The sequence below is a fragment of the Erythrolamprus reginae genome, chromosome 2 (assembly GCF_031021105.1).
Source record: "Erythrolamprus reginae isolate rEryReg1 chromosome 2, rEryReg1.hap1, whole genome shotgun sequence".
NCBI classification, from domain to species: Eukaryota; Metazoa; Chordata; class Lepidosauria; order Squamata; family Dipsadidae; genus Erythrolamprus; species Erythrolamprus reginae.
This window is the reverse complement of record NC_091951.1, coordinates 26,417,510-26,430,151: the sequence shown is the minus strand read 5'-3', so window position 1 is coordinate 26,430,151 and position 12,642 is coordinate 26,417,510. Positions and strand designations below refer to the sequence as shown.

The 12,642-nt window shown below is 37.2% G+C and overlaps 1 protein-coding gene and 1 long non-coding RNA gene across 3 annotated transcripts in view; both read right to left on the bottom strand.

The window, feature by feature from the left end:
* Positions 1 to 7,840: 7,840 nt before the first annotated feature.
* On the bottom strand, positions 7,841 to 10,603 carry LOC139160068 (zinc finger protein 850-like). Its single transcript, XM_070737597.1, has one exon. The coding sequence runs from the start codon at positions 10,230 to 10,232 to the stop codon at positions 8,280 to 8,282; it is 1,953 nt and encodes a 650-aa protein (XP_070593698.1). The 5' UTR covers positions 10,233 to 10,603; the 3' UTR covers positions 7,841 to 8,279.
* A 375-nt stretch (positions 10,604 to 10,978) lies between these two features.
* The window catches only part of LOC139160088 (uncharacterized), a 9,377-nt gene continuing 7,713 nt past the window's right edge, over positions 10,979 to 12,642 (bottom strand). For both annotated transcript variants that reach the window (XR_011557879.1, XR_011557878.1), the window contains exon 4: positions 10,979 to 11,593. This is a non-coding gene — a long non-coding RNA (uncharacterized lncRNA). The remainder of the gene's footprint in view (positions 11,594 to 12,642) is intronic.

Sequence of the window (12,642 nt, the reverse complement as noted above, 5' to 3'; positions counted from 1 at the left end):
TTAAATGTTCTGTTAATTTTATACACTATTAGCAATTCTTAAAATTCAGAATTAATTTTTTTCCTTCACTGTCTTACTACAAAAGATTACAACAATATAGAGTACTAAAATCTCTTTTATCTAAATTTAATCTTATATCATACAGCTAATTAAAAATACTCTCTCTATGTATGTTTCTTTAGTAAAAGAAACTATTCATAATATATTACCTACATCGTAAAATAAAGTTTTACATGTTTAAGTGAACAATAAGTAAATTTGTGTTATATCATTATATAATGCTACCACCATTTCTCATCTTTGCCATCTGGCTTGCAAAGCTTAAATCAAATTCTTTTGTTTCAATTTTTCCAAAATTAACCAATTACTAATACATACATAATGTGTCTCTTAATCTTCTATCCAATCATAGAACTTCCCCCAAATTTTATAATAATCCGAGTCTTGTTTAACATCTGGCTGTTAAATGGATTCCCAAATACTGTACTTTACTTCTTTCACCATTTGAACATCCATACATCTTTTAAGCTGTGATTTCTGCTTTTTGGTGATATTCTTTGTGATTAGTTTTGTTTTGTCTTTATTGATCTTTAGTCCTGCTACCTCTCCGTATCTTTCAAATTGTGATAAGAGTTTGGGGCCTGAAGTTATTAGATTTTCAAGTACAAAAACTAAATCATCAGCAAAAGCCTGTAACTTATATTCTTGGTATCTAATCTTTAGTCCTGAGATCTGAGAATCAGATCTAATATTTCTGCTTAAAACTTCCAGTGACAAAATAAATAACAGCAGAGATAAGGGACATCCTTAAAAATTTCGATCTTTTGTGTCATTTCACCATTTATCAGTATCTTAGCTGATTGTTTTTTATATATTGCCTCAATGACATGAAGGAATCTTGCACCAAAGTTCATATATTGTAGTTGTCTGTTCATTAATTGCCAATTTACATTATCAAATGCTTTTTCTAAAAACATCAGCGCCATTTGTTTTTCAGGATGTTGTTCATAATATTCAATAGTATTTAAAATTATACGCATATTGTCTTTTATTTGTCTTTTAAGAAGAAATCCATTCTGATCTGTATTACTACCACACTGTGGGCGTGGCTTATGCATTTCGTTTCAACATCTTTCAGTGCAAATTGGGTGCTCTGGGGTGGAGCTCCAAATTTTGCTACCAGAACTGCGTTCCTGACCGTTCCTGTAGGAGCCCATCACTGGCTCTTCCTTTTTTTTTTTTTAATAAATTTTTATTGATTTTTAAAAGTTTACATAAAACAAAACAAACATATAACAGTGCACAGTGCATGTGCCCATCACCTAACAACAACACACCCCCATCACCCCCACCACCCATACAAGAGGATTCAAAATTTTTTTTTAATTATTTATCTATTATTCCTTGGCTCTATCTTGATCAAGTATTATTAAAAGAGTGATTGCAATTTATTTTTCATATTTACATCACAGATTCTACTTAACATATAATCTTTTACCTTGTTCCATCGCACCATTAGCTTCTCCAATTTATTCTTATCAAAATTATTTAATCTTATTTCCATAATTTCAAAATGTATGTGATCCACCATATACCAGTACCAATTTCGTAGTGTCCATTTTGTAGAATCTTTCCAACCTAATACCATCACCGCTTGAGCGCTTTCCAATGCTGCGGTTTTAATTTCCTTAAATTCTCCTAGTTCTCTATATTTGATTAAAATTGCTATTTCTTTTGTAATAATCCAATTAATGTTTAACATTTTATTAATTTCATTCTGGACTACATTCCAGAATTTCTGAATTTCTGCACACTCCCAAATCATATGCATAAAAATCCCTTTTTTCTGGCATCCGTGCCAACATGTGCCCTTCTCTTTCCCCTGGAAGTGTGCAATTTGTACAGGTGTATAGTACCATTTATGTAAGATTTTTCTTCTCATCTCTCTAACTCTCGTATTTTTAATCTTGTATATATTTTCTATTATTTCTTTCATTTCTCTTTCATCTATTTGTAAATCATCCTGCCAACATCTTGTTAAACTTTTTGGTACTTCTTCTTCCATTTGCAATAGCATTCTATATATACTACCGGCTTGTGCTTTACTTTCATTTATCTTTTCACTTATTATTTTTTCTACACTATTTTCTTCCCGTAAAAAGGCTTCTTTATTCTCACTTTTGTTTAAGTATGTACATATTGCATTGATCTGCAACCATTTCTGTTTGCCAATCCACCATTCCAATCTAGTTCTACTAACTCTTCCATCTTTCTCATATAATTGCTCAATTCTCGTTATTCCTTTACTATTTAATATTTTAATAATTCTACTTAGATTAACGTCATCCCCTATATTCAATACATGTAACGTTGATAGCCTGGATACCTTTATTCCACTTGTCCTCTGCCATTTAAGCCATATTTCTAAACATGCTTTAAAAGGATCACTTAAGGTACTGGTTTCAATTCTACTCCAATGCGCATGCGTTGGTATAGCTGAACGCTCCGAAAGAAGGCTCCCAGATGTGGAAAAGGAAAAGGAAAAGTTAACCCTTAACAACCTCTCTAGCTTGGTGAAAGTGGATTGAGAGGAGAGCGAACTGAACAAGCTCTGGAAAAACTTTATTAGAAGGAGTTAAAAATTGAAGCAAGTGACTGTTTTTAACGTGCCTGTGTGAAGAAGCGAGAACAAAGAGAAGATGGCGTCTACCGAGGAGTTGGAGGGAAAGATGGATTCGCTACTTAAAGGCTTTGCTGACATGGGGAAACTGCTCCAAGAAATGAAAAAAGATTTATCTGCATTGGGAACTGGAATGACAGAATTGAAAGAACAATCCAAAACACAAGATCAAAGAATTGGGAAACTGGAGGTGGGAAAATCTCGCCAGGAACTTCGCATCATAAATCTGGAAGACAGACAGCGCCGATCTAATCTTCGTTTGAGAGGTTTCCCCAAAGATTTTGCGGAGAGCAAACAACTTGTTCAAGAAATCCTTCAGTGGCTCATCGAGAACAAAGTTAAATGTGAGTTGCAAGAATTCGAAAGAGCGCATTGGGCTTTTGGATCCCGCAAGCGTGGGGACTCAAAGGATATTGTTGTAAGATTTGTTTCAGAGAGGAGAGCTGCAGAAATATTTAAAGAGTTGAAACAGATTTTAAACTTACGTTACAAAGCTTCTCCAATACGCGTTTTAAAAGATTTGTCTCCTGAAACCCTCAAGATGAGAAGCCAGATGAGAGAAGTATCCTCCCAACTTTATGAAAATGGGATCAGATTTTCGTGGCACTATCCTGCTACAATAATTGTGTTTAAAGATTCCAAGGTTTTCCAGGCGAGATCGTTAGAAGAGGGAAGAAAGCTGCTTTTTCAATTGGGGTTAAATCCGGAGGGAGCAACCCAGAGTCAATCATCGGTGGATCGACCAGACGCAGCAGAAGAAGAATTGTTTCTCCAACCGTTCCGTGATGCAGGGCAAAGTAAGGGAGAAAAGATTGCAGCACTTCAAAGAGAACTGGCCTCACTCCAGGCAGAGAAGAAAGACGAGCCAAGGGTCACTCGACAGAAGAAAAAATAATAAACTGAACTGAGTTGACTTGCTAATATGGTATCAAGTTTTTCAACCAATTATTCTTTGTTCTGTATTTCTTGTTTGGTTGTTCTCGTTAGTTAACAGGGGGAGAGGAGGGAAGGAGGGGGGAATCTTTTATTATGTTGTAAAATGGGGAAGAAGGGGGGGCTTTCTGAGGGAACGCAGATCCAGGAGTGCCTCTTAGTAACGGAAGTTTTTTTCGTTGCCTCCCCCTGGGGGGGGGGAGGCCAGGATAGGGGCACCAGGGTGGGGATTCATTGTAATGAAAAAATATTTTTCCGGTAGGCTCTGTTTTGTTGGAAGGGGAAATGTATTTAAATTATGTAAATGGGTGATATAGGATTATTATCGCTGAATGTAAATGGTCTCTCATCACAGAAAAAACGGTATAGAATCATGAAGCTGGCAAAGGACAGTAAGGCAGATGTTTTATTTTTATCTGAAACTCATAAGGGAAGGGAAAAAACAGACAGATTAGTCACAAATGCAGAATGGAAGGAAGTTTATGAGTCGAGAGCAACGAATAAGGCAAAAGGAGTTGCCATCTTGTTGCACCGAAGAGTGCATTTTCAGTTAAGTAATATTAAAAGGGACAAAGATGGCAGAATGCTATTTATTAAGGGGAAAATAAGTAACAAGCTAGTAACCTTAGCGGTAATTTATGCTCCCAATGTAAATGCAAAACAATTTATAATAAATGTAAAACAGAAACTAGATGAATTTGCGGAAGGTATTGTGATTTTAGCAGGAGACTTTAATCTGGAATTAACAGCAAGGAAGGGGGAAAAGAAAAAATTACATCTAAATAAACTCAATATGATGGATCTTCATGAAAACGTAGCTAATAGAGATACTTTCTATTCTGCAAGACATAATAAATTTAGCTGTATAGACTATATGTTAATTAATAAAACAGATAAGGTAAAGTTTAAGAAAGCGGAAGTAAAAAGTATTTGGCTATCAGACCATGCTCCTCTGTTAGCTGTGATAGAGATAGAGGTTTGTAGTAAACAAAGAATTTGGAGGTATAACCCCATTGTTTCAGCAAATGAAGAGAGTAGACTTAAATTACAAAGGGAACTTAATGGATTCTTTTGTATTAATGCAACAGGTGAGGTTAAACAAACAATAGTTTGGGATACACATAAAGCAGTAATGAGGGGCAACTGCATTAGTACTGAAGCTTTTATTAGGAAATCCTGGGATGTTAAGAGAAATAATTTATTAAAAGAAATAGATTTAATCCAAGAAACTTTAAAAATTACAAGAAATAGAGAATGGAATTTATTATTATCATTTAAGAAAAAGAAATTGCAATTACTTGATGAAGAAAGATGGAATAAAATGAATATGATTATGAAACAGAATTAGAGGGTGGAGTCACAAATCAATGAAGCAAATGGTACATTACTTGAAAAAAAGAAAAGAGAAATCTTACATCTCTGCTTTAAAAGATAAGGATGGTGTAATAAAACGTAGTAATGTAGAAATGGAAAAAATAATGAGAGAATTCTATGGGGAATTATATAAAAAAGGGTATGTTGTTTCGCAAACCTCAGAGGTTAAAAAGAAATTAGAAGAAGAAGATGCCCAAATGTTAAATGCAAAAATTACAAGTGAGGAGATATCTAGAGTTATTAAGGGATTGAAACCGGCCAAAGCTCCTGGTCCAGATGGTTTTACTGCTGAATATTATAAAGTGTATATGAATGAATTATTACCGCATATGGAGAAATTGTTCAATAATGTATTGGAGACTTTTGAAACTCCAAAGACGTGGAAAATGTCAGAAATTATAACGGTCCCAAAACCAGATCGTGATTTAATGGATCCGAGTTCTTATCGCCCCATCAGCCTATTAAATCAAGATTATAAGATATTTATGAAAATATTGGCAAATAGGGTGGAGAATATATTACCAAGAATAATTGGAGAAGATCAATATGGATTTGTGAAAGGAAGGAAAATTTATGAACCAATAAGAAACGTGGTCAATGTTTTACACCATGCTACCAGTACCAAAAGAAAATTATGCATTTTAAAATTAGATGTCTATAAGGCTTTTGACAAAGTTAACCATGACTACCTATTTCAATTATGTAAAGATTTAAATATGGGAAACATATTTTGTAGAGTTATAGAAACAATATATAAGGATAATGTGGCTCAAATTAGAGTAAATGGCAATAGAACAGAAATAGTTAAAATTCAAAATGGAACTAAGCAGGGTTGCCCACTATCCCCAATGTTATTTGCATTAGCAATTGAGACCCTAGCAAACAAAATTAGAAATGATAAGGAATGGAGAGACTATCAAATAGGGGAATTGGAATTGAAATTAAACTTATTTGCAGATGATGCTATAGTGATGTCTGAAACCCCAATTGAAATGATGAAAAGAATAATGATACTACTTCAGGAATTTAAAGATCAATCTGGACTGAAGGTTAATATAGACAAATCAGAGATAATATGTTTAAATACAGGCCCTAAAGAGCAAATCGAGATTCAAAAAACTTCAGGAATGAAACTAGGTTGTAAAAAAATGAAATACTTGGGAATTTGGTTATTCAAGAATCCAATAAAAATAGCAACGGCCAATTATAACCTAATATGGAAAAAAATCCAGAAGCAGATTAAAAATTGGAAGGGTAAAAACTTAGGAAGAATGGCTAAGATTAGGGCTCTTAAGATGATGATAATACCAAAAATAATGTATTTGTTTCAGGTTCTACCTGGTAGAATTTGTTTCAGGTTCTACCTCGTAGAATTTTCCTGAGGCAAAATTAAGAGAATGGGATAACAGACTAAATTTTTGGATTGAAGGAGATAAAAAACCCAGAATAAGGAAACGTTCGCAGAATGCACAAGAGAAAGAGGGGGGGTGGGGCAGCCCATGTCTAGTATTATATAGAAATGCATTTCAAATGGAAAGGTTAATGGAGCTACAGTTATGGGGGGGAAAGAAATGGGTACGAATAGAAAAAGAAATTAATAATATAAATAATAAAGAACTATTATTTAAAATTCACTGGCTCTTCCTTATCTGACTGTCCAAGTGACCTTTTCGTTTTTACTGACTTCCAGATATTTCCCTCTTTTTCTGAAGTAGGGAATTATTCCCCTTGATATTTTGATGTTTCTCCAGATAGTCTACTTTTAGTGTAACTCAAAACTCTTTTCCTGGTTTTCTCTTCCTTGTCTGTAAGATTCAATTCAATTCAATTTATTAGATTTGAAGACTCCGAAGATGTTGGAGAAAAAGAGTTTTGGGGCTTTCTGGAGGAAGTAATAATATTATGCCTGACTTCTGCGGCCGCTCATGGCCAGACACCATATAGCTTGTTGCACAGCCCATGCAAGTGATGTCCAAACTATTTCTCAGCTGATTACAACACTTTTAACTTCTGGAGATTTTTTTTTTTTTTAAGGAAATAATGTTTTAAAAATCTACCATCAACTATCCTTTTCCTTTTGGCTGAACTCCTCTAAGTGCACTCCAAACATTTCCACTTGACTGCATTTTCTTTCACTCTTGCTTTCCTTCTGAGAAAGCAGAGAGGAATGTGAGCCAAGTATGAGTATGTTATACTACCACTTATGGCAGGAGGCCGTATGGCATGTTGCGCTATTACAACAGTTCACACCAGGAATGAATCCAGGGCCCACTGAAAATGGTGGCTGCTTCCAGGACACACTCATGAGGTCCAAGGATGCATGTCCATCCCTACTTTCCCTCCCCAACATGAGGTTCAGAGATCTTCAAAAGGAAGAAGGAGAAGGCTGTGAGGTCGGGTGGGGTGGGGAGGACCCTAGGGTGAAGGGCCAAGGCAAAACAAGAGTTAGGATACAGAGAACAAGGATGTCTTGGAAGGTGCGAGAAGTCTGATTTACCTACAGCAGGCAAGCTTGGCTCTGCACTAGGCCTCCAAGAGTTTTCTTCAGCTCTGAGTAGAGTGTGTTCTGCTTAGCAACTCGCACATTTGATTAATGGCTGCCTTAGGGAGAGCAGTGGGATTTGGGTAGTTAAGGAAAATAATTTTACTTAACAGTTATTGCAACATGCAACCGTAATTCAAGGCTCACGATAAGTTATATCTTGAGGACTACTTTTATGCTGACTGTGGAATTCTGAGGCTCAAAACCAGGGCCAAACCAAGGTAAAAGACTGAAACTCCACATGTGGGAATTCCATAACCACATACAAAAGCTCACCCACAATTCATTTTAGAGGAATACCACTAGTTATGCAAAAAGAAATAAGCAGAAGCTTTTAATATTAATCACAAACTAATAGTTAGCCATTTCCCACTTCTCTCCACCTATAAATTTAATCCCAAGAAATAATTGAGCAAAAAGAATTGGACCAAAATTCAAAACAAATCAGTTTCCCACATACACATTCAATAGGAGATCACAAATGAAATTCAAGCATTCCTTGAAATCATCTACTTTTCCACATATAGATCACCTTGTGTGCAATAAGGGATGATTTATGGCTCAAGTAATGTCCATAGACTGACATTCCAAAGATTTCTCCATGGTGTGAGTGCTCTGATGTGTCATCAGGTGGGAATTGTGACTGAAAGATTTCTCACAAATAGGACATTCAAAGGGTTTTTCTCCTGTGTGAGTCTTATGGTGTCTCACAAGGCTAGAATTATCATAAAAACTTTTCCTACAGATAAATCATTTGAAGAGTTTCTCTCCTGAGTGAGTCTTCTGGTGTCTCACAAGGCTGGAATTATTAATGAAACTTTTCCCACAATCAGGACATTCAAAGGGTTTCTCTCCTGTGTGAGTCCACTGATGGCTCACCAGGCTAGAATTATGACTAAAACCTTTCCCACAGATAGGACATTCAAAGGGTTTCTCTCCTGTGTGAGTCCTCTGGTGTTTCACCAGGCCTGAATTAGCACTAAAACCTTTCCCACAGATAGGACATTCAAAAGGTTTCTCTCCCATGTGAGTCCTCTGGTGTACCACCAGGTGGGAATTCTGATGGTAACATTTCCCACAGTCAGGACATTCAAAGGGTTTCTCTCTTGTGTGGATCTTTTGGTGTTTCATGAGACTGGAACGCATACTAAAGCTTTTCCCACAATCAGGACATTCAAAGGGTTTCTCTCCTGTGTGAGTCCTCTGGTGTGTCACCAGGCTTGAATTATCACTAAAACCTTTCCCACAAATAGGACATTCAAAAGGTTTCTCTCCCGTGTGAGTCCTCTGGTGTATCACCAGGTGGGAATTCTGATGGTAACATTTCCCACAGTCAGGACATTCAAAGGGTTTCTCTCCTGTGTGAATCCTCTGGTGTGACACCAGGCTGGACCTGTGACTATAACTTTCCCCACAATCAGGACATTCAAAGGGTTTCTCTCCTGTGTGAGTCCTATGGTGCCTCACCAGGCTAGAATTATCAATAAAGCATTTCCCACACTCAGGACATTCAAAGGGTTTCTCTTTTGTGTGAGTCCTCTGGTGTACCACCAGGCTGTATTGACCATTAAAGCTTTTTCCACATTCTGGACATTCAAAGGGTTTCTCTCCTGTGTGAATCCTACGGTGTGACACCAGGCTGGAAATCCGAGTAAAATTTTTCCCACAATCAGGACATTCAAAGGGTTTCTCTCCTGTGTGAGTCCTCTGGTGTATCACCAGGGTGGACCTGTGACTAAAACTTTCCCCACATTCTGGACATTCAAAGGGTTTCTCTCCTGTGTGAATCCTCTGGTGTGACACCAGTCTGGATCTCCGATTAAAACTTTTCCCACAATCAGGACATTCAAAGGGTTTCTCTCCTGTGTGAGTCCTCTGGTGTTTCACCAGGTCTGAATTCTGACTGAAACTTTTCCCACAATCAGGACATTCAAAGGGTTTCTCTCCTGTGTGAGTCCTCTGGTGTATCACCAGGCTGTATTTACCATTAAAGCTTTTTCCACATTCTGGACATTCAAAGGGTTTCTCTCCTGTGTGAATCCTCTGGTGTGACACCAGGCTGGAACTCCAAGTAAAACATTTCCCACATTCTGGACATTCAAAGGGTTTCTCTCCTGTGTGAATCCTCTGGTGTGACACCAGTCTGGATCTCCGTGTAAAACTTTTCCCACAGTTGGGACATTCAAAGGGTTTCTCTCCTGTGTGAGTTCTCTGGTGTGACACTAGGATGGAACTCCGATTAAAACTTTTCCCACAATCAGGACATTCAAAGGGTTTCTCTCCTGTGTGAGTCCTCTGGTGTTTCACCAGGTCTGAATTCTGACTGAAACCTTTCCCACAATCAGGACATTCAAAGGGTTTCTCTCCTGTATGAATCCTCTGGTGTGACACCAGGCTGGAACTCCAAGTAAAACATTTCCCACATTCTGGACATTCAAAGGGTTTCTCTCCTGTGTGAATCCTCTGGTGTGACACCAGTCTGGATCTCCGTGTAAAACTTTTCCCACAGTCGGGACATTCAAAGGGTTTCTCTCCTGTGTGAGTTCTCTGGTGTGTCACCAGGCTGGAATTATATCTAAAACCTTTCCCAAAGATAGGACACTCAAAGGGTTTCTCTCCTATGCGCATGGTCTTGTTTTGCAGGAGGTGGGAATTTATAATGAAATCTTGCCCATAATCTGTACCCTCATAAGGTTTCTCCATGGTTTGAATCCTCTGACCAGGCAGGAATTATGACTGAAACTTCTCACAGACTCAGTACATTGAACAAGTTTTTCTCCTTTATGATTACTCTGGTCTATCACCAATTTGGAATTATAACTCAAGAATTTCCAACAGTCAGGACATTCAAAGCGTTTCGCTCCTATTTGAGTCTTCTGTTGTGTTGCAATTGAAACTTTCCCATAACCATAACATTCAAAGCTTTTCTCTGGTTTGTGAGTTTTCAGGTGCTTCCCGAGGATGGAATTCTCACTGAAACATTTCTCACAAAATGTATGTTCAATTTCTCACAGAATGTATGTTCAATTTCTCACAGAATGTATGTTCAATTTCTCACAGAATGTATGTTCAATTTCTCACAGAATGTATGTTCAATTTCTCACAGAATGTATGTTCAATTTCTCACAGAATGTATGTTCAATTTCTCACAGAATGTATGTTCAATTTCTCACAGAATGTATGTTCAATTTCTCACAGAATGTATGTTCAATTTCTCACAGAATGTATGTTCAATTTCTCACAGAATGTATGTTCAATTTCTCACAGAATGTATGTTCAATTTCTCACAGAATGTATGTTCAATTTCTCACAGAATGTATGTTCAATTTCTCACAGAATGTATGTTCAATTTCTCACAGAATGTATGTTCAATTTCTCACAGAATGTATGTTCAATTTCTCACAGAATGTATGTTCAATTTCTCACAGAATGTATGTTCAATTTCTCACAGAATGTATGTTCAATTTCTCACAGAATGTATGTTCAATTTCTCACAGAATGTATATTCAATTTCTCTCTGTGTGTGTGGGTGTTTTTATGAACATGGAGCTGTTGTGACCATAACTTTTGCCACATTAAAATAATTTGTATGTCTTCCTTTCTTGCTCCTCTTGTTATTTGCAATCTGTGCTTTTTCCACAATATGCAAATCTATGGAGTTTTTTCACAGCCAATATTCTCGAGGAGGTCAAAAATATGGTCAATGGCTTGTTTAGTGATGCTTTCATTCAAGCTGTATTTTTCCTCACAGGTAGAGGCCTGCATTACTGTCTGTTCTATGTGACTTTAGTTTAGTTTCCTCCCCACTGACTTCCAGTTATTCCCCTGTTTTGCTGAATGAAAAAATAATCTCCCTTGACTTTCCATGTAATGTATCCTTGAATTCTGCAGAATCTTTCTTTATTTTCTCTCTTTTGTCCAACAGCTGCTGGAGGAGGAGCAGAATTTTATGGTTTTTTGAAGGAAATGGAAAATATTTTGACTTCTGGCTTGATTTTGTTCCCTTTTCAACATTGCTTATTATTTACAGTTGTCCTGAGTGCTCTTATTGCCATCCTCTTTGTCTGTAAGATTCAAAGAAAAGTGTAATATTAATTGTTTATAAAATGTTTAGTGATAATGTGAAAAAAGAATATAAATATATATATTTATATATATGTGTATATATTTGGAAATTTCTGGCGACGTTTCGACGAGGTCTCACTCGTCATCTTCAGGCTGGTGTTTCTGTCCTTGTTCTAAGGCGAACACTGCGAGACCTGAGCTGCCTTCCTTCTATAAATACTGGTGGCTGGGTGTGGTTTGATGGCTCAGCAATTGCCTGCTGTGTAGAAACTTCCTGGTGAGTCAGTGGGGTAACAATTGGGGTCGTTGATGTAGCTGAGGTATGCTGATTAGTTAATGGTTGTAGATTAGGCGTGATATCCTGAGTAGTTGGAACTTGCAGGCTACTTGATTGTTTTACAATGTGAGGAGGTTTTTTCTTTAATGCATTCTTATGTTCTGCAACACGTGCATTTACTCTCCTTAGGAGAGTAAATGCATGTGTTGCAGAAAATAAGAATGCATTAAAGAAAAAACCTCCCCCCTTTTCCAACACTTCAAAACTACAGGATATGAAATTGATTTTGACAGTACCAAATTAATTTCCAAAACAGAACACTACACCAAAAGAATAATCATGGAAGCCATCGAGATAGAAAAACATCCCCAAAATATGAACAAGCGGGATGATACCTCCCGCTTACCAGACATCTGAAAACCAGCCCTCAAACGTATCCCAGCCATAAAAACCAGACTCAGAACACACATTGTAAAACAATCAAGTAGCCTGCAAGTTCCAACTACTCAGGATATCACGCCTAATCTACAACCATTAACTAATCAGCATACTTCAGCTACATCAACAACCCCAATTGTTACCCCACTGACTCACCAGGAAGTTTCTACACAGCAGGCAATTGCTGAGCCATCAAACCACACCCAGCCACCAATATTTATAGAAGGAAGGCAGCTCAGGTCTCGCAGTGTTCGCCTTAGAACAAGGACAGAAACACCAGCCTGAAAATGACGAGTGAGACCTCGGCGAAACGTCGCCAGAAATTTCCAAATC

Coding starts and splice junctions, on each gene's coding strand:
- LOC139160068 (XM_070737597.1), bottom strand. CDS start 10,232: ATGGAGAAACCTTATGAGGGTACAGATTATGGGCAAGATTTCATTATA.